General features: G+C 39.0%; 3 protein-coding genes across 8 annotated transcripts; 1 reads left to right on the forward strand and 2 right to left on the reverse strand.

Moving 5' to 3' along the window:
• Positions 1-276: 276 nt before the first annotated feature.
• LOC5512727 (BET1-like protein) lies at positions 277-2,904 on the reverse strand. The gene is made up of 4 exons (XM_001632989.3): positions 2,859-2,904; positions 1,841-1,929; positions 1,669-1,725; positions 277-911 (listed from the first exon to the last, which is right to left on the reverse strand). The coding sequence occupies exons 1-4, from the start codon at positions 2,881-2,883 to the stop codon at positions 744-746; spliced, it is 339 nt and encodes a 112-aa protein (XP_001633039.2). The 5' UTR covers positions 2,884-2,904; the 3' UTR covers positions 277-743.
• Positions 2,905-3,135: 231 nt separating this feature from the next.
• On the forward strand, positions 3,136-7,205 carry LOC5512738 (F-box/LRR-repeat protein 2). The gene is made up of 3 exons (XM_032382224.2): positions 3,136-4,862; positions 4,991-5,134; positions 5,633-7,205. The coding sequence occupies exons 1-3, from the start codon at positions 3,495-3,497 to the stop codon at positions 5,954-5,956; spliced, it is 1,836 nt and encodes a 611-aa protein (XP_032238115.2). The 5' UTR covers positions 3,136-3,494; the 3' UTR covers positions 5,957-7,205.
• Positions 5,598-23,912, reverse strand: LOC5502966. Of its 6 annotated transcripts, none has more exons than XM_048725628.1 (8): positions 23,818-23,912; positions 12,795-13,432; positions 11,257-11,351; positions 10,613-10,769; positions 9,897-9,963; positions 9,039-9,292; positions 7,200-7,389; positions 5,598-6,865 (listed from the first exon to the last, which is right to left on the reverse strand). In XM_048725628.1, the coding sequence occupies exons 2-8, from the start codon at positions 13,311-13,313 to the stop codon at positions 6,795-6,797; spliced, it is 1,353 nt and encodes a 450-aa protein (XP_048581585.1). In that variant the 5' UTR covers positions 13,314-13,432; positions 23,818-23,912; the 3' UTR covers positions 5,598-6,794. The 6 variants fall into 6 exon arrangements, with proteins under 6 accessions (XP_048581585.1, XP_048581586.1, XP_048581588.1 ...); XM_048725629.1 differs by lacking the exon at positions 23,818-23,912 and adding an exon at positions 23,692-23,796; XM_048725631.1 differs by lacking the exon at positions 23,818-23,912 and adding an exon at positions 18,255-19,423.
• Positions 23,913-24,452: the final 540 nt, after the last annotated feature.

Consider the following 24,452-nt stretch of genomic DNA (forward strand, 5'->3'; position numbering starts at 1 on the left):
ACCGAAACCCCCCAATCATCCGGAACAAAGGGTATCAAGGTCACAGGCGCGAGAACAAGGGGAACAAGGCCGACGGAGGGGGATGAGGTGAAGAGAAGAGGAAGGAGCGAGATTTCCCCTCCTTTCTCTTCTCTACCGCCCCCTCCCCCTCTGCCGCCTTGTTCTCAAGCCTCGTTATCCTGACCATCAAGCCCTGGGTACCCAAGGATTGTGTGCTTTTAAAAAATGCCATAATACAATATTATATAGCTATTTGTTAAACTATTGACTCAGTAGTACCTTGAAGGTCACCTTGTAATGTTATTAGCAGAGAAAATTCATTTTGTTACAATTGGGTAGACCATGATTGTGTGGTTCATATGGATCATATGCCATAGCTTTACTGGATTACAAGAATAACACGAAAACAAGCTAGAAGTAACATGGTAGATATGGGGAAGGGTCTGGGCAGACCCCTTCTGATATGTAATAAAGTTTTATAACGCTATAAGAACACTAGACAAGAGGATGATCAAATAATGTACACCTATTTCAAACAAGTATTCTGAGAACCCACATGTTGTAATCCACATTCTGTTTTACACAAGACTGTGGAAATGCTGACAAAGCATCTTTCAACATTTAGATGTGCAAACAGGTAAACATTACTGGACTTAGCAATGTAAGGTGCTTTCCAAATGATAAATGATGAAAAATCATCAATGATAAAAATCTCCTTATACAATTGTCCATAATTTCTTGCATTACCGCACTATTTTTCCAAGCCCGTAATAAAGAACAAAGAAGATGAATACAAGTCCAGTTATGAGGTAACACATGAGCCTTCTGTTGGATTTACCAGCACCCATCATGTTAGAGAGCCTTTGCACACTTCCACCAAGCAACCCTGAGGCACTCCCGAAGTCATCACCCTGAAAATATAAACAAACAAGGGGCTGAATCGTAGTTTAGAATTAGAGGGGACCTTGAAATCTGAAAGTGAGGCAGGGCAGTAGCCAGTAATACAATAACAGCCAAAGTCACAAAGAATCGCTATACTTGTCTACTTCTTTCCCCCACTACCCCCACCCCCTCCTCCTACCTCAAATAATCCCATACCACAGAGTGGCTGTTCCCCTTCCTTCTTCCCCAACTTCTCCCACAGTACTGCTTTTTCTGACCTCCCTTACCTCCCCTACTGCTGCTGTATTGTTCCCCCTTCCTCCTTCCCCTACTATACCCCCACTACTTTTACTATCCCCTTTCTACTTCCCCCTCTACTGATTTTTCTACTCCCACCACTTTTCCCCCACACTACTGCTTCACCGTTTCCTTTCTCCTTCTCCCCACTACTGTTTTTTCTGCCCCCACTTTTCTTCACACGACTTCTTTACTGCCCCCCGTTTTCCTTCCTCCAGAACACTGTAATACTGGCTTGCTGCTTTGTTGCCCCTTACCCCACTACCCAATGTTATTGTTTCACTACCCTTTTCCTCTACTAACCCCTACTATTGCCTTATTGCCCCTATCCGCCATAACCCCAATTACTACAGCTCCACCACCCCACAGTACTGATTTCTCTTTCCCCACTACAGTATCCCATACTACTGCTATATCATCAGATTGCAGTTTTACTTACCCCTACTTCCTCAACTATAAAAAAACTGAGATATGTATTCCTCAACCTACCATTCCACCAAGATAATCATTTTGTTGTTTTGATTCTCTTTCGATATCAATGGCAATCTAAAGAACAATAATATAGAGATATCATGGGAGATTTAACATGGGAGATGCCATAACATGTTAACCACTGCCAGATTAACTTGCTAGTAGCAATTATCTTAGGAGAACAACATACTCCTTTTAATCGTGAGACTTTGCTGGCAAGGTTATCCACCATTCGGTTATTTTCACTCTCCATAATATTTTCCATTTTTCCAGACCCTCCTGAAAAAAAAAACACATCAAAGTTATTAGTGTTAATTACAGCTTGACATAATCATGAGAGTACAGTTACTATTGTTGCCATCATCATGCTTGGATTTAGAGAAAGCATTGAGTCCCCTTTTAAATTATATTTGCTTTACATTATTGCCTTATTCTTTTGACCAAACCTGCTAGCTCTGAAGGTTTAACTATGACTTTTAGGTTATTTCAACAATTCTCTCTAGTCTTATTTTTTAGTAGCATTCTTCAGGTTTTAGACAAACAAAATATTTAAAAAAGCCTTTACAAAACAAAAAAATAACAGTAATAAAATAATAATAATACTAAAATAAATGTCCAGCAATCAATTATATAGCATATCAATAAACAGAATATCACACCTTTTGACAGGACCTGAAGAATGCTGATTTTTGTTTTGCTTTTACTTCATTATTTTTTACTTCTGCCAAAACAGGTGGACTTTAGATTATTACTCATAATTCTTTTTTCTGATGTTTCTCGGGTTGGATCAGGGGCTTGACCCTTAGGTAAACTGGGAGAGATTGTAGGTAGGCCACAAAGGTAGGTATTGGGGTTGGGAGAGATAGAAGCACCCCATCCCCCCACCCCCTACCCCCACTGCTGAAATAATGCATATCATTAAGTACAAATACAGTTTGTATTATTTCCATTTTTACGAAACTATAATCAATATCTCAATAAAGATACTATTTTGTAAATAGCATATGGAAATGGATATGGAAGCTGATACTTAAGTATATATTATGAAAAAAATAACAGCCACGTCGACAACTGTGATGATTCCAATAAAAACGATAGCATTTCTCGAACTAAATCGGTCGACATCGCTTGGCATGAAATAAAGAATAGAGCACGTGCTATTGTGTCTGAGTTTACATAAATCGGAGAAATATGAGTTCAGAATCTACCTCGGCTTTTCGACGAACCCGCCATTTTGTTTGTTTGACTACAGCTGGCAACCGCTGACCAATTGATGTATCGAGGGTGGGTGGGTAAACAGTAAATACTGCTATCTGTAATATCGCATTTTTTTATGAATATAAAATTACTAGTTTCTTTCATCATCTGCATTCTTTCTTGTGTATAATTTAATTTTCTCGTTGTTTATGAAATCTTAGCAGTTTATGCTTGAAAAAGATGATACAATATAAAGTAGCTACCCTCCCCTCCCTCGGTAGTGTATTTCTCATAGCTTTATTTTGAATTCACTCGGTGGGACTTGTGAAAACTAAGAGGAGTGTTTGGTCCATGGAGCTACATTGTTTGATACGGCAACGAGTTATGGGTGAATGTCTGTTCAATATACTACTTTAAATGATACATAAAACTTTTTGGAAAATAACTAAGCTTCTGCTGCACAAGAACTTTATATTTAAAACACAGAAAGCTGTGGTTCGTGACTTCTCGTCAGCATTCCTTCACTCTGTTATTATTGTCTTTATTGATAAGGAAAAGGAAAAGCGATCACAATGGATGTTATCGCAGAGTGTAATGCATCTAGAGTTACCATGAGAGCAAAGAGCTAGATTTAGGACTACATCACGATGAAAATGGAGAAGAAAAAAGATACTTTTAATACTTTACCAGCATCATGTCAGCTACCCCAAGAGGTCGTGTCCTACATCTTCAGCTTTCTCCCTTTAGCAGACATCAAGTCTTCAGCAAGAGTGTGTCATCTATGGGCCAAGGCGTCTGATGACCCGCTGCTATGGAAAAACACAACCGCTACACTGTATACTAAGAGTAAAACTTTCCCTGATTCACTGATTTATAGCTTACAATGTCGCTGTATCAAGAGCATTCGCTTTGTGCATACAACAACTCCAGTGCAGATCATCCAAGTTTGCAAAGAACTTGCAGACAGTGTTCAGAGTTTGTCTTTGCAAAATTGCCGCTGTGTAAATGAGGACCTGCTTGACAGAGTGTTTGCTTGTTGCACTAAGCTAACAGATCTTGATGTCAGTCGATGTCGGCAACTGGATGCAAGTAAAACCAGCAGCTGGATAGGCAAATCCCAGCAATGCTTGACATCCTTATCAAAACTTGACATCAGCTGGTGCAAGGGACTTGGCGACTCAGCAGTAAAGACTGTTGCAACAGCATTGCCAAGCATCTCACACCTCTCTTTAGCTGGATGTAAAGAGGTGCACCTTTCATCCTGGCAAAGCCTTGGCAAAAATTTGAAATCATTATCTTTTCTGGATATTAGCCGATCTGATATAACAGATGTTATCTTGTTAAAGTTTGCTGAAGTCCCAACATTATCTCTTAGATCCATAGATTTATCTGCTTGTAAGCAGCTCACTGACAATGGTGTGGTTTCATTGGTAAAGAATCAGAGTAAAATTGAAACCTTGAAGCTTTGTTGCCTGGATATTACCAACACAAGTGTTATAGCCTTTGGGAAATATCTCAACAACCTCAAAGAACTGGACCTTAACAGCTGTCGTCAAGTTATGGGTGGAGCTTTTCTCAGTTCCGGGGGCATTATCAGCACTCTTACCTCACTGAACCTCTATTCCTGTTATCTTCTTGCATCGAAAGAAATGGAGAAGTTTTTCATCCCAGATTCAAAATCAAGTGTTTTGCCTCTTCAGACATTGATTTTGAATGGATGCACTATGGCAACCGATAATTTTTTGAAAAGATGCCTACCAGCTATGGTTAATCTCCAACAGTTGGATATCAGTTCGTGTTTGCATGTTGGCGATAGTGGAATGCATGTGATTACAGAACTGCTGACAAACCTCAAAATGCTAAAGATTAGTTGGTGTGCAAATATTACGGATGTTGGACTTCTAGGGTCTGGGCAGCTGAGTAATTGTGATGACAAAATAATAAAAGAGAATTTAGCAGAGGGAAATGGAAGACCAAGTGAAAATAAAAAGTGTAATATGTGGGAAGATGTAAAGGTAAGCATGTGAATCAAAAGTAATAACAAAGAATTGAGCAGACCAATCCAGCAATGTTACACAATGCTGTTGCTATTCATCCTGTGTTGCAAAACACCTTCTAACAACAATCTTTGGTTTAATCATAGGAAGTTTGGCAGCGAGGTATTGGTCATCTCCACAAGCTGGAGTTTCTTGATGTCAGCCATTGTACATGTATAACAGACAAGGGTCTGTGTGCCATATATGGACTGAGTGATCTTCTGACTCTAAATATCAACATGTGTATCGAGGTACAGTGTAAGCACAGATGGATGTGCCTTTCTATGTACTATGCAGATAGGTGAACCATAATTGAGAAGGGATGGGGGGGGGGGTAGAATTAGAATTGGGGCTGTAACTTCTTTTAGCCTTTGATACTTTACTGGGTGCTAGCAGATTTTTTCTGTTCATTTGCTGTATTATAGCCAATGTTGTTTTCTGTGTTTCTATTCAAAGTTTGTTTTGATCTGAAATATATGACTTAGATATCAGATGATGAATTGCTTATTGGCCTAATTGGTGCTAGGGACCTCTGGAAGTGAAATGGCTGTCAGATTTTAAGCCCCCTGAAATCACATAATGGGACTAGTTGTGAATTTTAAGAAGGGAACTAAAAATCTAGCCCAGTATATTTTTGAGTATCCCTTATATGCAAGACTTGTATAGGCCAGTTCTCCTGTTATTTTGGGGGTACAAACAAGTAGAGAAATTATATTTAGCTTGCTAAAATCATCTTTTATTGTTTACAGGTAACAGATGCCACTCTGGTGAATGTCTCTAGACACCTTCGCTCCTTAAGGGAGTTATCATTTAATGGCTGTAGTCTAGTGACAGATACTGGAGTGATAGCAATAGCCCAAGGCCTGTCCCAACTGCAAACCTTGGATGCCTCCAAGTGTGACGGTGTCTCAGATCTCAGTGTCTTCCATCTTGCCAAGCACAGCAGCCGCCTGACCCACCTGGACCTGAGTATGTGCAGTCACGTGACGAGTAATGGCGTTGATGAGTTAGAGGCTTATCTACCTGGTCTAGTGTCCTTACAGCTGAGACACTCAGGCGTAAAGACCTTCTAGTTGAACATAGCGTAGAAGGTATGTTTTTTAAAATGTGGCAATCATGCTAGATTATATATGAAGCCTTCAAGAAAAGGTAGCAATAAATTTTCAGCATACAGTACCATTATACAGTAAGAATTCAATATATTTGTTGCCAAATATTGATCGATAAATTAAAACATTCTACTGAAACGTTCCCTACCATTAACAATAACAATCTTATACAATCTTTTACTTGATGGATACAGCGTTAGTTTAGTTAGTGACGTGAATATTGATAATACTCGACCTTACCATAACTGTATGTCACAAAACGCGCTACTAAATATTTACTAGTGGAAAGTTATACCCTTTCTCGGGCAATGAGCTAAAAAGTTAATTTGCCACTAAACTTTGGGGAGCACTAATTTGCCACTCCAAAACACTTGATCACGTGCGCGAGTCTCCCTGTACTTTGTACTCCTTAGACGATTATCATATAGTTCAAAGAACTCCCCAAAATACTTAAATCTTCACTCAGCTCATTGACATACGTTATGGATTTATGTGAGTCGGTTTACTAAACAGTCCGCCATTAGAAAAGAGGTTAGAGGTTCTCTAAGGTTTTTGCTTGATAATAAGTTATATAAATCTCTGAGTTGCAGCCATAAGTATGGCCTATAAAGCTTGAATTTGTTTTTTCAAGTTTTGTATTTTTACTGATTTATTTCACGATATTCTTATGTTTACGCACCGTACCCTTCAATGATGTGCATCTAGAACTAAACTGAAAATATTTAACAATTTTAGGGTGCCTAAACTACCTACATACTAAGCCTTTCCCTTGTAGCGTATGATTCTCTATTGTCAGTTTTCTCTAGACGTCTCTCGAAGATAACCATGATCTCTCCTTGTACCAATTTTCTTCCGTTTTTGTCAGAGGCTCGCCTAGACATAATGAGACACGCTATGATGATAGCCATCGTTTTTACAAAATGGCGGCAAAATGAAGCGGGCAAAATGCGGGATGCGATGTGGCGGGAAAATGTAGCGGAAACAATGCGGGAAGCGATGTAGCGGGAAAAATGCGGGAAGCGATGGAGATTGTTGCACCTTGTATGGAAGGAAAAAAAAAATTCTGCCCAGCCTACCGAATACGGCAATCGCGTTCGAATACAAATTTGTTCTTCAAGGATGAAGAAAAAAATCCAGTAAAGCTGTAAATGAATGAATTTTGATTCCTGTATTAGAATGGATAGATGAATGAATAAATGAATTATACCTCGCATTCCGTGAGCTGTCTCCCTCTTCCCACAAAACTCCAACACAAGCCCAAGTGCAACTAGCAAGACGAGGACGCTACACGCCACGAATGTGGCCATCGTCTCGAACTCATAGCGCGGCTCATTGTTCTGTGCTACTGTCGGCTTCGGTTTATTGAGGGGTGCGGACAGTTGCTTATATATCTGCGCCTGAAACGAATAGCGTTTGGATTGTTATGGGCCGTGTGCAGTGTCACGAAACACTTTCCTCCTAAAAACTGGGTGACAACATAGCAGACTAGAGAACACGATTCTTATCAGTGCTAACTTCTTATCTTTTGATTAATGGTCTTGTTAGTCACGCTACATTTTCTGATTATTGCGTGACGCTAAAATCATAGAGTTTTACACTATTTGCGGACCAGCCTATTCAAAATATTGAAATGACTTAATGAACGTATCATGGCTTGAAACAGATATCAGTGCTTACCTTCCTCGCGAGAATTTTGACAGTCACGCTACACTTCCTCGTTATTGCGTGACGCAAAAAGCAGATAGCAGCGCTTACCTTCCTCGTGACGATCTTGTCAGTCACGCAACAATCTTATTATTGCATAATACTAGAAGCATACGACAGTGTTTGCTCTTTTAAGACGATAATGCCTGTCACGCCACACTTCCTCGTTATTGCGTGACGCTAAAGCAGATAGCATCGCTTACCTTCCTCGTGACGATCTTGTCTGTCACGTCACACTTCCTCGTTATTGCGTGACGCTAAAGCAGATAGCATCGCTTACCTTCCTCGTGACGATCCTGTCTGTCACGCCACAGTTCCTCGTTATTGTGTGACGCTAAAGCAGATAGCATCGCTTACCTTCCTCGTGACGATCTTGTCTGTCACGCCACACTTCCTCGTTATTGTGTGACGCTAAAGCAGATAGCATCGCTTACCTTCCTCGTAACGATCTTGTCTGTCACGCCACACTTCCTTATTATTGCGTTATGCTAAAAGCAGATAGCATCGCTTACCTCTCTCGTCGAGATCTTGTCTGTCACGCCACACTTTCTCATTATTGCGTGACGCTAAAAGCAGATAGCATCGCTTGGTGACGATCTTGTCAGCCACGTCACACTTCCTCGTTATTGTGTGACGCTAAAGCAGATAGCATCGCTTACCTTTCTTGTGACGATCTTGTCAGTCACGCCACACTTCCTTGTTATTGCGTGACGCTAAAGCAGATAGCATCGCTTACCTTCCTCGTGACGATCTTGTCTGTCACGCCACACTTCCTCGTTATTGTGTGACGCTAAAGCAGATAGCATCGCTTACCTTCCTCGTAACGATCTTGTCTGTCACGCCACACTTCCTTATTATTGCGTTATGCTAAAAGCAGATAGCATCGCTTACCTCTCTCGTCGAGATCTTGTCTGTCACGCCACACTTTCTCATTATTGCGTGACGCTAAAAGCAGATAGCATCGCTTGGTGACGATCTTGTCAGCCACGTCACACTTCCTCGTTATTGTGTGACGCTAAAGCAGATAGCATCGCTTACCTTTCTTGTGACGATCTTGTCAGTCACGCCACACTTCCTTGTTATTGCGTGACGCTAAAGCAGATAGCATCGCTTACCTTTCGTGACGATCTTGTCAGTCACGCCACACTTTTTCGTTATTGCGTGACGCTAAAGCAGATAGCATCGCTTACCTTTCTCGTGACAATCTTGTCTGTCACTCCACACTTCCTCGTTATTGCGTGACGCTAAAGCTGATAGCATCGCTTACCTTTCGTGACGATCTTGTCAGTCACGCCACACTTCCTCGTTATTTCGTGACGCTAAAGCAGATAGAATCGCTTACCTTTCTCGTGACGATCTTGTCCACGACTTCCCTCTCAATGCACCTGAGGAAGGAATCAGATTGGGACACATTGCCCGAGGCAGTGACGCCAATGGTAAATCGATGGTCCAGCGTCCTGATGACTTTAATATTTGTCTTGAGCCCATTTGCTTTAGCGAAATTTTGCGCAAGTTTGATATCGTCGTAGTTGTACATCAGCAGAATCTCCTCGGTCTTGTCGCGAACCTTTTGGAAAATCGTCTCGAAATCCTCTTCTGTAAAAAAAAATTGTAATGGTAATGCTTTTCGGTACGATGCGCGCTATCGTGGCCAATTTAAGAGTTTTGTAAAGTAAACCAATGGGGATGTGAGAAACGCTCTATAAGTTACGACGCGCGCTACAGTGGCCACCTTGACAGTCTTATGAAGTTAACCAATGGGGATGTGAGAAATGTTCTGTCTGATACGACGCGCGCTACCGGGGCCACCTTGACAGTTTTGTAAAATAAACCAAAACGGATGCGAGAAACGTGCTATCTGATACAACGTGCGCTACCGTGGCTACCTTCACAGATTTGTAAAGTAAACCAATAGCGATGTCAGAAACGTACTATCTGGTACGACGCGCGTTACCGGGGCCACCTTGACAATTTTGTAAAGTAAACCAATAAGGATGCGAGAAACATGCTATCTGATACAACGCGCGCTACCTTAGCTACCTTGACAGATTTGTAAAGTAAACCAATAGGGATTTGAGAAACGTACTTATTGATACAATATGAACTTCACTAGTGAATCAGCAGAATTGTTGAGGGAACAGCAAAGCACGACGGCTTTGTGCCATTTAAAATAAATTGTATTGATATTTCTGAACTATACCTTGATATTCTGCACCTAGATTGAGCTCTTGTTCCATGAACGGTTTCCCTCCTCTTGGAATAATGATCTAGAAAGTGATTTGGCAGGAAAACAACGAAAGGGTGAGCGGGGGATATCCAAACTTCGGCATAATAAACAAACACCAAAATGGCAACATCGTCATCATTATCATAATTATCATTATCATAATCGTCATGGATTATCATAATCATCATTATCTTCGTCGTTTATTTGCAAGTGCAGACGTATTTCATCTGATTCATTTATGTTTTCACCGAGCTCCAAGTTTTCACTGACAACTTAGGCTGTAAATTTTGAGAGCCTAGATATTTTTCAAATCAGACGAAATAGATTTTTATGTTTTTGAGTACTGATTGTCTCGATGTCTTAGTCGTCTTTTAGCGCCCGCCACCAACAACTATTGCTTCAGAATCGATTCTAGTCCAGTAACTGAACTCTCCTACGCAAGTCGGTCTACATCCGGAATCCATGAAAAAATGAGATATGGAATCCGGAATCCATGAAAAAATGAGATATGGAATCCGGAATCCATGCTGCTGGAATCCGGAATCCACGAGAAAAAACCCACATGGAATCCGGAATCCACACACTAGGATCCGGAATCCAGAACCCTATTGGAGAACCTGTCATGGGGCGAGAGCTACGTAGGAGAGTACAAGTACAAATCGGCTTTGGTTTCTTGAATCACAACTTACTGTTCTCCCGATAAGCACGAGCTCGGTGGGGATTTCGTTGCTTGTAATAAGGGCAGTGAGTTGGGCGTTGAAGAGTGTGAGTGCGATTGTACCGATGATCATCCACAAGACCGCGAAAAGCCGTCCTTGGAAGGATTTTGGCGCTATGTCTCCATACCTGCAAGCAAGCAAATACAACCTTTACTTACGTTGTCAAACAATTTAAGGGGGTGGGGTCTGGGTGGCACAGTTTGCAGAGCGTCGTCCTGTAAGTGCCTATGGTCGTTTGGTGAAGGAAAAGAGGGGTTGGGTGTTGAATTAACTGTACCACAGACAACCACGGTAGACTTTGTGACCAACTACCTACTCAAGACCCACTCAGAAATTCTATTCTGGAAAAACGCAGTCAGAAAATGATAATGAAAAGCTCCGATATTTCATATTTTTACTGATAACAAATTAAACCTAACGGTACGTTAAGGGGTGGACACATTTACTAGCGTCCCCAATAAACAAAAAAATACATCTGGGGACATATGATCCAGAGAAGCGTAATAAGGAAACAAGTAGACAGTGTTCGTAAGGGATCCTACGAATCACACCGATTCAAGTGATCGAGCGACCAATAGGTTTTTATGCGTATTTTTCGGGATGACGTCACTTACCCTACGGTTGTCATGGTAACGAACGCCCACCATAGTCCTACACAGGAACCCCGATGGAATTCTTGCGGAAATTCTTTCTTGTTGTTTTTGTGGTCCTACGAAATAATTCTCAGGATTAAGTCAATGACGACAAGGGAGACATCTTTGTTCTTTTTTTTTTTACTCCGTGGCGGATCCAGGAGGGTGGTGGTAGTGGTAGGAGGAGGAGGGGTGGGGGGGGGGGGCGGAATGACCTTCGAACCCAGACTCCATTTTATGAAATTTTGACGAATTAAACTTTTGTTATGCTCTATTTCCGGCCGTTGCTATGCAGCGAGCCTAAATTTAGCTCTTAGAGCTCTCTGATCCTTTATAAATATAGCCGTATGACGCAGAACAAGAATATTCTTTCAAGATGTATATATTTCTATTTGAATAAAACAAAATCCTTTTTTATGCCCACTTTCGGTAAAAAAATATAGTTAATTGTCATCGCCACACCTGCAGAGCCTTGCGACAAATACTAATTGTATCGCGTACTGCAAACAAGATCCTTCCCACATGGAAAGGCTCGTAACACACATCAAATAGACGACGGCGCCTATAATGCCACACACTTCTCGCAAAATCTGCCGCACAAACCGCCTCTATGCATTATTGAAATACGATGAATGCCTTGGTTAAGCTTTATGGGGAACATCGAGTATTCATACACAGGCGGTGACTTCAAAAACAAGTCCACTTGGAAAAATCTTCCATAATTTCTTGACAAGACAAAACAGTATACATTGAGCTTTATTTTGCGGTGAACTGTGTGGCTGGTTGACCGGTACAGCAAGATTAAAGCTTTTAAGTACTTTAAAGTCAAACCATTCACCAAGCGTCTGTTGTAAAATTAATGCATTTTAGCGAGCTACTGATTCGGGCGTGACTATCGATGTTATCATGTTTATCTGGTAGAAAAGTGGTTTGCCTTTTATTATTGTATATTGACCAGCGAGAAGTTTTTAAGAGTCCAAGGAACAAAAATATGCTACAGATGTTTTTTTTTTTAATCTGATGTTATTTTTAAATATCCTTTTAGGGTCTATCTAAGAAAAATTTAGAGGGGTTGCCTATTTAAATGTTTCATTCATAGAGACGTTTTGTTCTCTCCAAGCGCACTCTATTTCATCGAAGCCTGTAGTTCAAATTAATAGAAATCAGATAGATATAATCACCAAGTTTCAAGTCTTATAAACAAGACTTTAATAGCGTATGTAGTTGCTATGTATTCCCGTCGGATACCCTAACTCTGTTTGCTTTCACTTGGGTTAAAACCGAAATGTTTGCGTTGAGGGGTTGATAAAACAGAGACGGGCGCTAAATTATGTTAGAGAACGGAGCTAGTATTTGCCAAAGCCTTAATGAACTCCAATTATTAAACGAGAAGTCAAACGCAACCCACTAAGTACATACCATGGCGACGATGATACCATCAAAAGGGAATTAAAAAGTATTTATGATACTAAAAAATTAAAACTACTATTACAAATTAAAGCACAGTAGTATACACTTACCAGAAACCATAGAATGACTCCTGAAATAGCAGCAAGTAGAACACACAACGCCGGGATCTGCCAGGATTTGGTCATAGCGGTGAAAACCGCTCCATTTTTGGGGCTTTTCTCATTGACGAATATTATAGGCCCGGGAGAGTCGAAGATTCCTATAAACGGCCTTTGATATTTCTCTTTTTGGTACTTATTGGCAAAGACAGGAAAGTAGAGGGACAGTTCGACGCTTTTGTCATTTCTTATACTCAACTCAATATCTTTAGAAGATTCGACTTTCATTGGAGAGTAATTGAATTTCAATGTTGGACAGCAGAATTTAAGCGCGTATTCAAGAAACTCTGCCAGCTTTCCTGTAGCATTCCCACTTGTTTTGTTCATATAGATATCGCGTCCGTAAGGTAGCCAATGTAACGTAACTGTCTTTGATTTTGGACACTGTAGCTCGCCGTTTGTACGCGCGGGTTTCCCCACGGCTGAGGCTTGTAGAACCATTGGGAGAACCAATATCAATGACACAATCATGGCTACCGTCCCAATGCGAAACTTGCTTTTTTTCTGGCCCTGTGAGGGATTCCACTGACCGCGGAGCTGCTTTACCCAGAGTTCTTTTCTTTAACCAACCCTACTTAAAACAATTGGCTCTGAAAGCATAAAAACAACCTTGTTATTTCCAGAAGATAAAATATCCAGAAGCATTTTGATATAATGAAGAAACATTGGACAAAGGTAAAAAAGTAAGAATGTAAACTGTAGAATGTAATGTAGAATGTAAACAAACCGAAATGCCATGAAGTGGTGGAGTTTACTATCTTGAATTTTTGGACCTTTCGCATTTGACGCTTTTTTGATTTTGTGTACTCTAACCAAACACGGTTGGTGTTTTGATCTTCGAGCAAAATTTAATCAAGTTATTAAAACCAAAACTCATTAGATTAATTATTCACTAGCCGAACATTGTTTTATATTCACTCTCTTTCAGTTTGTTTAAGTTTGTTTCTTACACCAGTCATGGAAAAGAATTAATGATTTCATCGCTATTCTTAAGGGAATTATTGCGAGGAGTGAATTGGTTCGTGAATGTTGCGGGTTTTTCTAAGTGAAAAAGAGTTACAAAAGAGTTTTAAACGACACTACTAAATGAATTACCTACCAATGAATGGTGCTCTGTTATAGACGAAATAAAATTAGTGAACTGTTTCCTAGCTAGTGCCTTATCACCGACCTCGCACAAACTAAGTAAGCCAAGACACTCAATCTAGCATCCCATTATCTGGGGTTAACCAACTCCTAATGCCGTATTCCCAACTCCTTTAACAATTAAATATTAATTCCAAAGCATAATTTCAAAGTGCTTTTTTTTTTACTCTTGACATTATTTTTCAATTTTAGGGGAGTGTTTTCTCTTTGTCCTTTTCATAAAAAAAGAAAAGTTTTTATTGTTAGAATTTCAAAACATGAAACAATGTGTATTTAATTGATTTTTTGTTGATGCACATAATTGATTGGTAGTTAGTAATAACAAATTTCTCGGTGTCTATTTCTCAATTTTTCATCAAGGATTTTAACAGCCGATAAAAGTAAAAAGTTGTGAACCAGTTTTTTTTATTTTACACCTATAATAACGAGGATTAAATGCACTTGATACCAATACAAATATCCTAGCTAAGAAGAAATGATATGTTATCTGATCTAATTTTTGACCAAGAGCTTTTTGGCGCTTTTAAAGCAAATCAAGACCAACTCTTAAAATAATAAAAAATCTTTTGGATAATTAACATCAAGCAGTATGCAGAACAGAAAATATTTAAAACGCTTCGGCTTCATGATTATATTTAGTTTTTTTTTTATCAGTGCAATTAAGTTTGGAAAACAGGTTGCTGCGTTATCGTCTCTGTTTTTCACCTGCACCACTTAAACCTTTTTCTCGACTTTTTTAGCGTGTTTACGTTTTTACACAAATACAAGATAATAACGCGTAGGGTACAACTAATATTGAAAGGTGCCTTTCAAAAAGTGCATTAAATTAGCACATGGATTCGACGTTTGTAAGTAGTTTTTGTCTGACAGCGCACTCCTGCGAAATTACCCAATCTATAAAAATATTTGTGCGAAAACTACCTCTAAATTTCCCTGTCGGCCTAACAGAAATGACGTAATCGGATCGGTCTGACTTTAATTACATTGGAATGAAAACACGTTCATATTTGAAAACTCTCACATGATATCCAGCTGATAAAGGCAAATACTCGAAGCACACTTTCCAGACTTGCAGACCCACAGATTGAATTATGATAAATCTCTTGTTGCGCCAATGAGAAAAGTACCAGTGTGGGTCCTAACGTAAACTAAGAAGTGATTTCGCGAAAAATAAACTCTCTGTGAGAGGCGAATTAGCCTCGAACCCAAAACAGGTGTGCACAAGTAGTGCGGTTGTATAATCATCCGACACAGCACTTCACACATAGGCGGCTAATGACGATGACAGCGATACAAGCTGACTTAGCTATTTACCGGGGCATTTGAGCCTAAGCGAGACACCGCCCAAAAATTTTGGGTCAAAATTTAATCCTTAATTTTACCCTTAGGAACGACTGTTACCAGGCTGTTACAGCAACGGACTATATGAAATTAAAGGTTCACTTTGGTCTGCGCAGTACGCAGTGAGTGTGTAGCACCTGAAAGAGTCATGCGCAAAAAAAAAGCTATCTTAATTCAATTTCTTAATTCCAATCAACTTTTGATTCAATTAGATTTGTTATTGCTTTTACATTAGATTTCGGGGATAGCTCAAAGTCCGTTTGCGGATAAAACGATGCGTAGATGAGGTCTTTTTGTTATGCTTTTTAAATAAAAAGCGTTTAAAAACGCTCTGGGAGTTTTCTTTTGAAGCCGGCGGTGTTAAATGTCCCCTGTGTCACCTTGGGAGTAAGATAACCAAGCATGTCAAAGATGACTATTTATCGCACTAGTAGCATAGCTGTTCATATACCCAAAATGTTTATCGCAAGACTTGAGTAACCCTTAATGTCGTCCTGTTGAGTTTGAAGATCGCCGCAATCGAACTATTATAAGTTACGCGTTTTGCGTATACTGAATTTTGTATGTGTATATTATGTTCAGACTGTGCATTTTGCAATCTGCGCATTGTGTTCTGTGCGGGCCTGTTGTGTTGTGTGTGCTTTTGCAATTTTTCTGTGATCATATTGCGTCCTGCGTGTGCTTACTGTGTTTTGCGTGTGTTTGCGAAATGCATTTTTATGTATACATATTATGTGTGGGTATTGCGTTCTATGTGTGGGTATTGCATTCTATGTGTGCGTATTACGTTATATGCGCATTGCATTCTGTTTGTGCGTATTGCGTTCTCTGTGTGCTTATTGCGTTATGTGCGTATTGCGTTCTATGTGTGGGTATTGCATTCTATGTGTGCGTATTACGTTATATGCGCATTGCATTCTGTTTGTGCGTATTGCGTTCTCTGTGTGCTTATTGCGTTATGTGCGTATTGCGTTCTATGTGTGGGTATTGCGTTCTATGTGTGCGTATTGCGTTATATGCGCATTGCGTTCTGTTTGTGCGTATTGCGTTCTGTGTACGCGTATTGCGTTATGTGCGTATTGCGTTCTATGTGTGGGTATTGCGTTTTATGTGTGGTTCTGTCTTAGCGTATTGCGTTTTATGTGTGGGTATTGCGTTATGTTCCTATTGCGTTATGTGCGTATTGCGTTCTATGTGTGGGTATTGCATTCTATGTGTGGTTCTGTGTACGCCTATTGCGTTATGTGCGTATTGTGTTCTGTGTGCTTGTATTGCGTTTTATTTTTGCGTATTGCGTTATGTGCGCATTGCGTTCTCTTTGTGTGTATTGCGTTCTGTGTGTGCGCATCGCATTCTGTGTGAACGTTCGTCTGTTTTCTATGATCTGCGTGAGTTCTATCTGCGAGCATACTATGTAAGCACTCTATTACAGGTTTTTACCGCGCTGCTTATATCTTTCTTCACCGACCTTTAACAGATTGATCAAGTGAGCAAGGGGTCGATTGACCATTATCTACTTTTGCATTTCTACTCCCATCAAGGATTTTGACCATGATAAAGTGAAAGACAAATCTGTAAGATATATATAAGTTATGCATTCTCACCTAGGTTCCTTATCATCGCAATGAAGTCATTCATGCTATCGAAATCAAGAACATCAAGAACGTCAACACAGGCAGCCTATTCTCTATGGCTTCCTTTATAGAACACGTTTTGCCTGGAGATATTTTTTATACAACAAGGCAAGAGTATTATTTTTGAAATCCTGTAGAAAAATATCGAATCATACACACGCTTATCTAGAAGCACCCCAAAACCTTGAAAAGAAATGTACCCCTATGACATCCTAACGTTAAAACATAAACAGAAAACTTCCTACCTTTTTTAAAAATCCTTTCCTAACTCCTTCTATTACATTTATGACCGTTATGGTACTCTAAGGAGGCCATTTACGAATAAATTGAGCATATTCACATTTGCTATTGATCGGTGATTGGGTCGAGGTATGCTATCTTATCCCCCTAGTGAGAAATTAGCATGACAATACAGTACATGGATTGACTCTTTCGTCTTATAAGTATAAACACCTGCATGGAAACAAAAAATCAAAAAAATTATCCTTGCGTTTTTATATTAATGCCTCGCATTTTTGGAAAAATGTATACAGCCCCAATGATTAAAATGTTTGGGAAGAAAAGTTTTTATCGCTACTTGAGTACAGCTTCATGTGATTACACACTTAATGCAGAAAAGAAAATCCTTGTAGTATTCTTGTAGGAATGACACAATGCAAATCCCGATGTCAGAGGAATATGTGGTGTACATGATAATTAAAGCCTTACTCTAATTAAACGGTCCCTTAACTGTATACTTAAAACCAATAGAAGTCCCCATCCAGCCAAGCACCTTGTAGCCTATGACACATGGATTACTTTTTAGAATGTTAATAAGTATGTACTTACTCGAATGTACAATTACATTTCTACCACTATACAAACAAAAATAACAATCGCTTTTTCGAAATGGGAATAGAAAATGTTTCTTTGCATAAAAATGGGCTAAATTTGTGTTCTAAGATCAATATTAATTGAACGTTACTTGAGAATCCATTTACCCTATTTGTTTAGTGATCTTTCATTAATTGAACTATCGTGACAAGTCTTAAAAATTCAAGGTGTTGTAAACATGTAAAAGGAATACTTAGAAATGCCCTCTACTGTAAACTACTATTACTCTATCTAAAGAGCAAGGACGCCATTTTTGGCACTTAGACTATCTTATCTATAAGAACAAAATACAAAAAAATAAATAAATATATCCATTTTAAAGACTGAGATAAAAAGAGGTATTTTGCCAGTCAAAGCTTACTATCAATACTTTACTAGAGTATCGGCTGCGGAACTCTACTTACTGTTGGTGCACTACCTTATGAATACCGACCCAATCCGATTCAATTTCAAAGTCTTGGAGTTGGGAGAGGAGGAAGTTGCCTACAAGTTCGCATGTTTCGGCGCCGTCGTATAGCTTCCCATTGTCACGTCGAATGTCGGGTTGCCTTTTTTATGGCCAGGGTGTTTAGTTGTGGACTAGGATAGATCTCTTGGCGTGGGTTATGATGTTTTTTTCTTCAGCGGTGATGCAGTCGTAGTCAGCGGCGAAGTCGAGGGCTTTGTTTAGGAGTTCTTGGCTGTTGGATTCCACTATGTCGAAACATATAAAGTTGGATGCTGTCTTGTTTTTTGTTGATGTGAACCAGTAAATTACGGCTTTAGTGCTTTTCCATTGGTGAAAGTTACGTTTTGTTGCGATGGTGGTGTTGATGCGGTAGAGGATACTTTTCCTGATCTTGCCTATTTCGGACTTGGTAGGGTTGATGAGTCTGCAGGTCGGTTTATTAGCGAAGTTCGGTTTGTGGTCTTTGAGTGTTATAAATGCTTGTTTGTTGGCGGTGGTGTCCATTCTATCGTCGATTCCTAGTTTTGTCGCGATGTTTTTGTTTTCTTTGCATTATCATAGCTTCAGCTTGTCGAGCACTCTACGGCTACCCACGCACTCACGCATTACCATAGTTTCAGCTTGTCGAGCACTCTACGGCTACCCATAATGGACTACCTTCAACGCCTCATCGAAAAGACCGAGCACTTTTTTTTACCAGAAAGCACTCGACGAAAGTGGATATAACTACACGCTGCACTACGAACCAAACACCACAAGCAAACGCAAGAACCGCCAGCTCAACAACATCATCTGGTACAACCCCCCTTTTAGCAAGAACACAAGCACCAACATCGGCCACAGATTCCTCTCACTCATAGACAAGCACTTCCCTAAAGACCACAAACTCAGAAAAATCTTCAACCGGAACACAATCAAAATCAGTTATAGCTGCATGAGCAACACCAAGCAGATAATTGACAGCCACAACAAACTCATAATCGCCTCATCAATAACAACCGAAGACGCCCCTACCTCCCTCGCCACCGCCAATAACAAAACATGCAACTGCAGACAAAAGAACGCGTGCCCCCTTGACGGAAACTGCCTCCAATCATCTGTTATCTACCAAGCTACTGTAACAAGAAAGGACAACAACACCTCCGGCCCATACGTAGGACTAACCGAGAACGAATTCAAGACAAGAGAAACCACACCGCCTCATTCCGACACGCTAAACACAGAAACTCGACCGAAAAGCAAGTACATATGGAGCCTTAAAGACAACGACATAGAACACTTTATTTCATGGAAAATCCTGTCATCTCACTCCGCCTACAACAGCTCTAGCAAAAGATGTAATCTCTGCCTCAAAGAAAAACTTATCATTATCCGCCAACCCAAGCTATCAACTTTAAACAAGCGTAACGAGCTAGTGTCTTCGTGCCGCCACAGGAACAAAGCCTTGTTATGCAACAGCTGAACTATTCAATTTCATCATAACAGCCATTCAAATTTCGCGCCCTATTTTTATGTTAATTTTATACATAGATAGTATATAAGTGATGGTAGCAACCACGAAACAGGCTTGTAGAGATGAAACTGTAGTTCGCGTGTTTTTTTTTCTACAAACCAAGATATATATATATATATATATATATATATGTTTAGCTTACCTCAAAACCCAAGATAAATTATACGTAAGAAGATAAAATGACTAGCAGACAGCTTTCTTTGTTTTCGAGATTTTTAGTTGAGTTGGTTGACCTCTTGGATTGAACATTTGAACCTATCTGTGATAAAGAAAGGAACGGCTCTGTTCCTATTGAGCTACACAGCGCTAAGGTCTTCTACATATGAATTAAGATAATGTAAAAAAGCAAAAGAAGACGCTGCGTGGAAGTACAGTAGTTATATTACACCTTGTCCTATCTTTTTTTTCAGTTTCCGTTGTGTAGACAGGTCAGTGAGTTTTAAACTAATAAAAGAAAGATTTATGAGTCATCTTTGAAATATATATATTCATGTATAAATACAACCGTTATCCGAAATGTTGTCTAATCCGAGAAATATTTACATATATAGATACCTTTTGTCTTGTAATCAACCACAGACAGGCGTAGCCTTTCAGCCGTGAAGCGCCTACTCGCCTTGAAGCTGGTTTAGGTTTGTAGAATCAAGGATTTTAGCCCTAATTCCTCTTAAAGTTGCTATTGCTTCTTTTAATTTGCCAATGCCATGTTAAGGAAAGCTAGGATGGCAAATAATATATATATTTTTTGCGGCTTATCAACAGCAGGATCCCACTCTCACCTGATGAGTGGAAACCCGCGACAGGCTTGTATGAATGAAACTGTGTTTTTCTACATATCCAAATCTACCCCCTCTGCACCTGAATAACGAGCACTGTTTTATGATCGTCTGCACTCACGCATTATATTTGTATATAAGATCATCTTGGTACATATCATATAGAGATAGAAGAACAATGTACTATCAAGTCTTGTGTAGCTTCCCCTGTGGGCGGTGCCTAATACGTCATTACGTCGAATAAAAAAAAACAAAACACCCACACCCACATCGGAGAGCCGTATAGCCTATGATCATTAAACACAAAGAACCTAGTAACCGAAACGTGCAGTCCATGGGCTATAAGACCAAAAGCTTTTTTCCAGTTCTCCCGAAGGTTTCGAATATATTTATTCATGACAAAATCAGGAGTATTGGAGTATAAATCTGTGCTGGAATACAGATTTATTAAAGATTATTTAGTTTCTTTTTATTTCAACGTCTCATTTCACAAATTGCTGTCAAAGAACTAGCAATAATCTACTATCAAAAGAATAATAAAACAAACGCAAATATAAGGAAATTTGTAACAGATTTATTGATCACTTCTTTTTAAAAAAAGGATCAGACAGTTAACTTCAAAATCATCGCTTCGGCTACTGAATGACACTGGTTTACCATGGTTGGAGAGGACCCATCGCAAGTGGTGGGGGAGGGGGGCAAAAGTTGGGGGGAAGTGTGGGTATTGGTTTCAGGGGGGTGGGTTGGGTGGTGGTTTCAAATTATAAGGGATAACTTAGGTTTTTATGCAAGAGATTTTCAACTGTTCAAAAATTTGTTGGGGGGGGGGGGGGGGGTGGGGGGGCTTCTGCCTCCCCTGAATCGGCAATAGATCCCGTATCTTTTGATACTGTTCGAGACATAGGCCTTTGCCCAGAAGCCTAGCATAATGACAAAAAGTTGAACCGACCGAAATCCAACGCAAGCTCGCATGTATGACTTATAAATACAATGTTTTGCTTGCTTGACTTCCCCCGTCTCGTGGAGGCGGGAGCAACTAAGATGGCATAGACAAATTAAAATACTAAGTACTCTACACTTGCTAAAATTGACATAATATCATGCTAATTCATACAAATTGTCCAACGCTCATATTTCGAACTACACTCTTTTTTTCTATAAGGAACTTTTTTTTATAAAAACGTCGAGCCTGAGATTTTACCACATTTTAAGAACATGCTAAGAACATGCCGAGGCTCAGATGGTAGAACAAATTTCTTTTTTAGCCCTGATGCGCTCTAAACAAATGTAGAATCAAATTTTACAACCTTATTATTGCTATTGATCATTTGTGTAATTCTCTAATATGGGTATCATATTCGTATTTACACTAAAATTCGTTAAGAACATATTCAGCCTTAATAGATTGTATTCATTCACAGAATTTGAATTAAGGATTTCAACGATATTGGACTAATACCACATTAAATCTCAATCTCCCAAGAGTGGACAGAACCAATAACAAAACTGAATAGACTGTTGTACATGTTACTAAACATGGTTTTGGTGTGAATGCAGCATAAGATAAAATTGCATTGTTGCTAAAGTAATATTTCCTCACGTTATTTGACCGCGGTGATCCTAGATACTAATCAGATACAAAACAGATACTTAAAACGGTCAGGGGGCTACTTCATAAAAAAAATTAAAATAATAAAAATACCTATTAACCGAGTTAAATCAACTAGAATCGATGCCATCTGGGGAAAGTCATTATTAATATGGTTTCTAAAAATATTTACAGCAACTTCTGTAATAACGCCTAGACTAATGCCTGGTTAGAATATTATGTCTAGTTTCTGGTTTAGGCACTGGCTATTTTCTATGCAATACACAAGGATATAACTATCATATGCATTTCTAAAACGTTTTCAAACAGAAAACGTCTACTTTTGTACGTTTTGGCGCCAACATAATAAATGTTGTCGACGGTAAAGACCAGCCTCCTAAATCCGCTAAAAAGCGCAAAAATTGCTGTAAAAAAAATTATCTTGACGTATTTGCAACCATACTATTTTTATGCAGAAAATAAATCATTTTTTTTTTTGTTATTAACAATTACCGCCCCTCCCTTGCTATTATTTTGTGTTTAGTATCTGATTAGTATCTAAGAAATTTTTGTATCCAAGATCACCGCGGTCGTTATTTGAGATAAAATTGCAAAACAAGGAGTAAAAAAGTAGCGTTCCATTTACAGGAATTCCTCTATTTTAGTAGGAACGTTTCCTCGGAACTGGAAATGTTTAAGACACAACTCCGCTTATTGTTTATTAGTGCCTTGTATTACTTGCTTGTCATGCATTATTGTTGTGATGTCGATCCCTTTTTCAATGTATTCTTCTATATGTGATATTGTTTTTTTTTTAATTAGAAAGCATTGTACCTAACACGGAAACATAAAACCTTTTTTTTTGTAATAAAATTTTTTTCGTCAACCCAGGCCGTGCACGATTAATATCATACTTGAAAAAAAAAATATATATATATATATTATATTATATTCGCCTGGGTTGACGAAAAAAATTTTATTACAAAAAAAAGGTTTTATGTTTCCGTGTTAGGAATGATATGACAATTTGTCTTTGTTATATCATTTGCTTTCTAATCACCAATTTCAATATTACTAACTGAGGCTATGATACCTTAGGCTATGTACGTTTTAAGCATTCTGAAGTTCTGAAGTCTTAAGCGAATTGAATGCATACTGAAAAACGTTTCTATGAAAAGGTTCTCAAAAGTGTACACAACTTGTTTTAAGAAAACTCCCAAAAGCGAAAAACGTAAAAGTAAATAAGAGCCAAACACTTGGCACAAGCAAGGATATCATAGAGTGATTCCTTATTTCGCTTTGGCTTATCATTTATTTATTTAACACTTAAATTATGAAACTTAAATGACTTCTCATATTTCTATTAGAAAAAACCGTCAACTGTTGTTGTCAGTGCAAAATTGTCAAATCGAATTGTTCAATTCGTACCATGCGCTGGCTTCCGTCATATTAATATCAAATGCAGAAGATTATAGATGAATCTTACGATTAGTTTACTTATCATCATTATTTTTTACAAATAATTAATACCCTATAAGCGCAGTCGTCTGTCTTTCAATCGCCATTCGCCATTACAAGATGTAGTATCTCTTGGAGACGAGAGTTTAAGTTATTTATGATTTGAAAAGTATTCTATCGATTAGAGTCTCACAGTACCTGGTAGATCCCGGACTTCAGAGTAAATAAAAAAGCTTGCAGCGAGGCCTCTTCGACAGTCTGTTCGCACCTTCATTAACTGTCTTGTTTCCATCTACTAAACAGCTTAAATTGTTGGCTGCTTGGCCGCTATTCTATGGACTAATGATGCTATTAGAATAACCATTCAGCTAATGTAATTAATGAACATACATTTTGATTGGATAGTCCAGCAGTTTTTGTCGATGCGATTTTGTTTCTATGTTTTTTTATTGGTGGAAGCAGAGCAAGGCTTAGAATAAAGTTTTACTTAAAAATCAAGAAAAAATAGACACACAGACATCTTTCATTGGGAACTTACACTGAAGAGCTGACCCATATCAATGACATGCAAAAAATAGGTTTTTTTTAATGAAATGCATTTTGATATACCTACCTTGCAAAAACTCTATGTATTTTAGAGTATTTTTTAAACTCTATGTATTTTATGAATTTTTACTTCCGGCGAGCCGACGAAAACCTCAAACGACAAAAGAAACTATCACAGGCCATCCGCTCTAAATTATCAGTCACATCCACGAAGAACACGCTGCTTTCATAATTTTGAACTACTGTTCGCGTTTTAAAAATCATCGGAGATTGTTACGCAATTGAGT

This window comes from Nematostella vectensis, chromosome 3 (assembly GCF_932526225.1).
Source record: "Nematostella vectensis chromosome 3, jaNemVect1.1, whole genome shotgun sequence".
Taxonomy (NCBI): Eukaryota; Metazoa; Cnidaria; class Anthozoa; order Actiniaria; family Edwardsiidae; genus Nematostella; species Nematostella vectensis.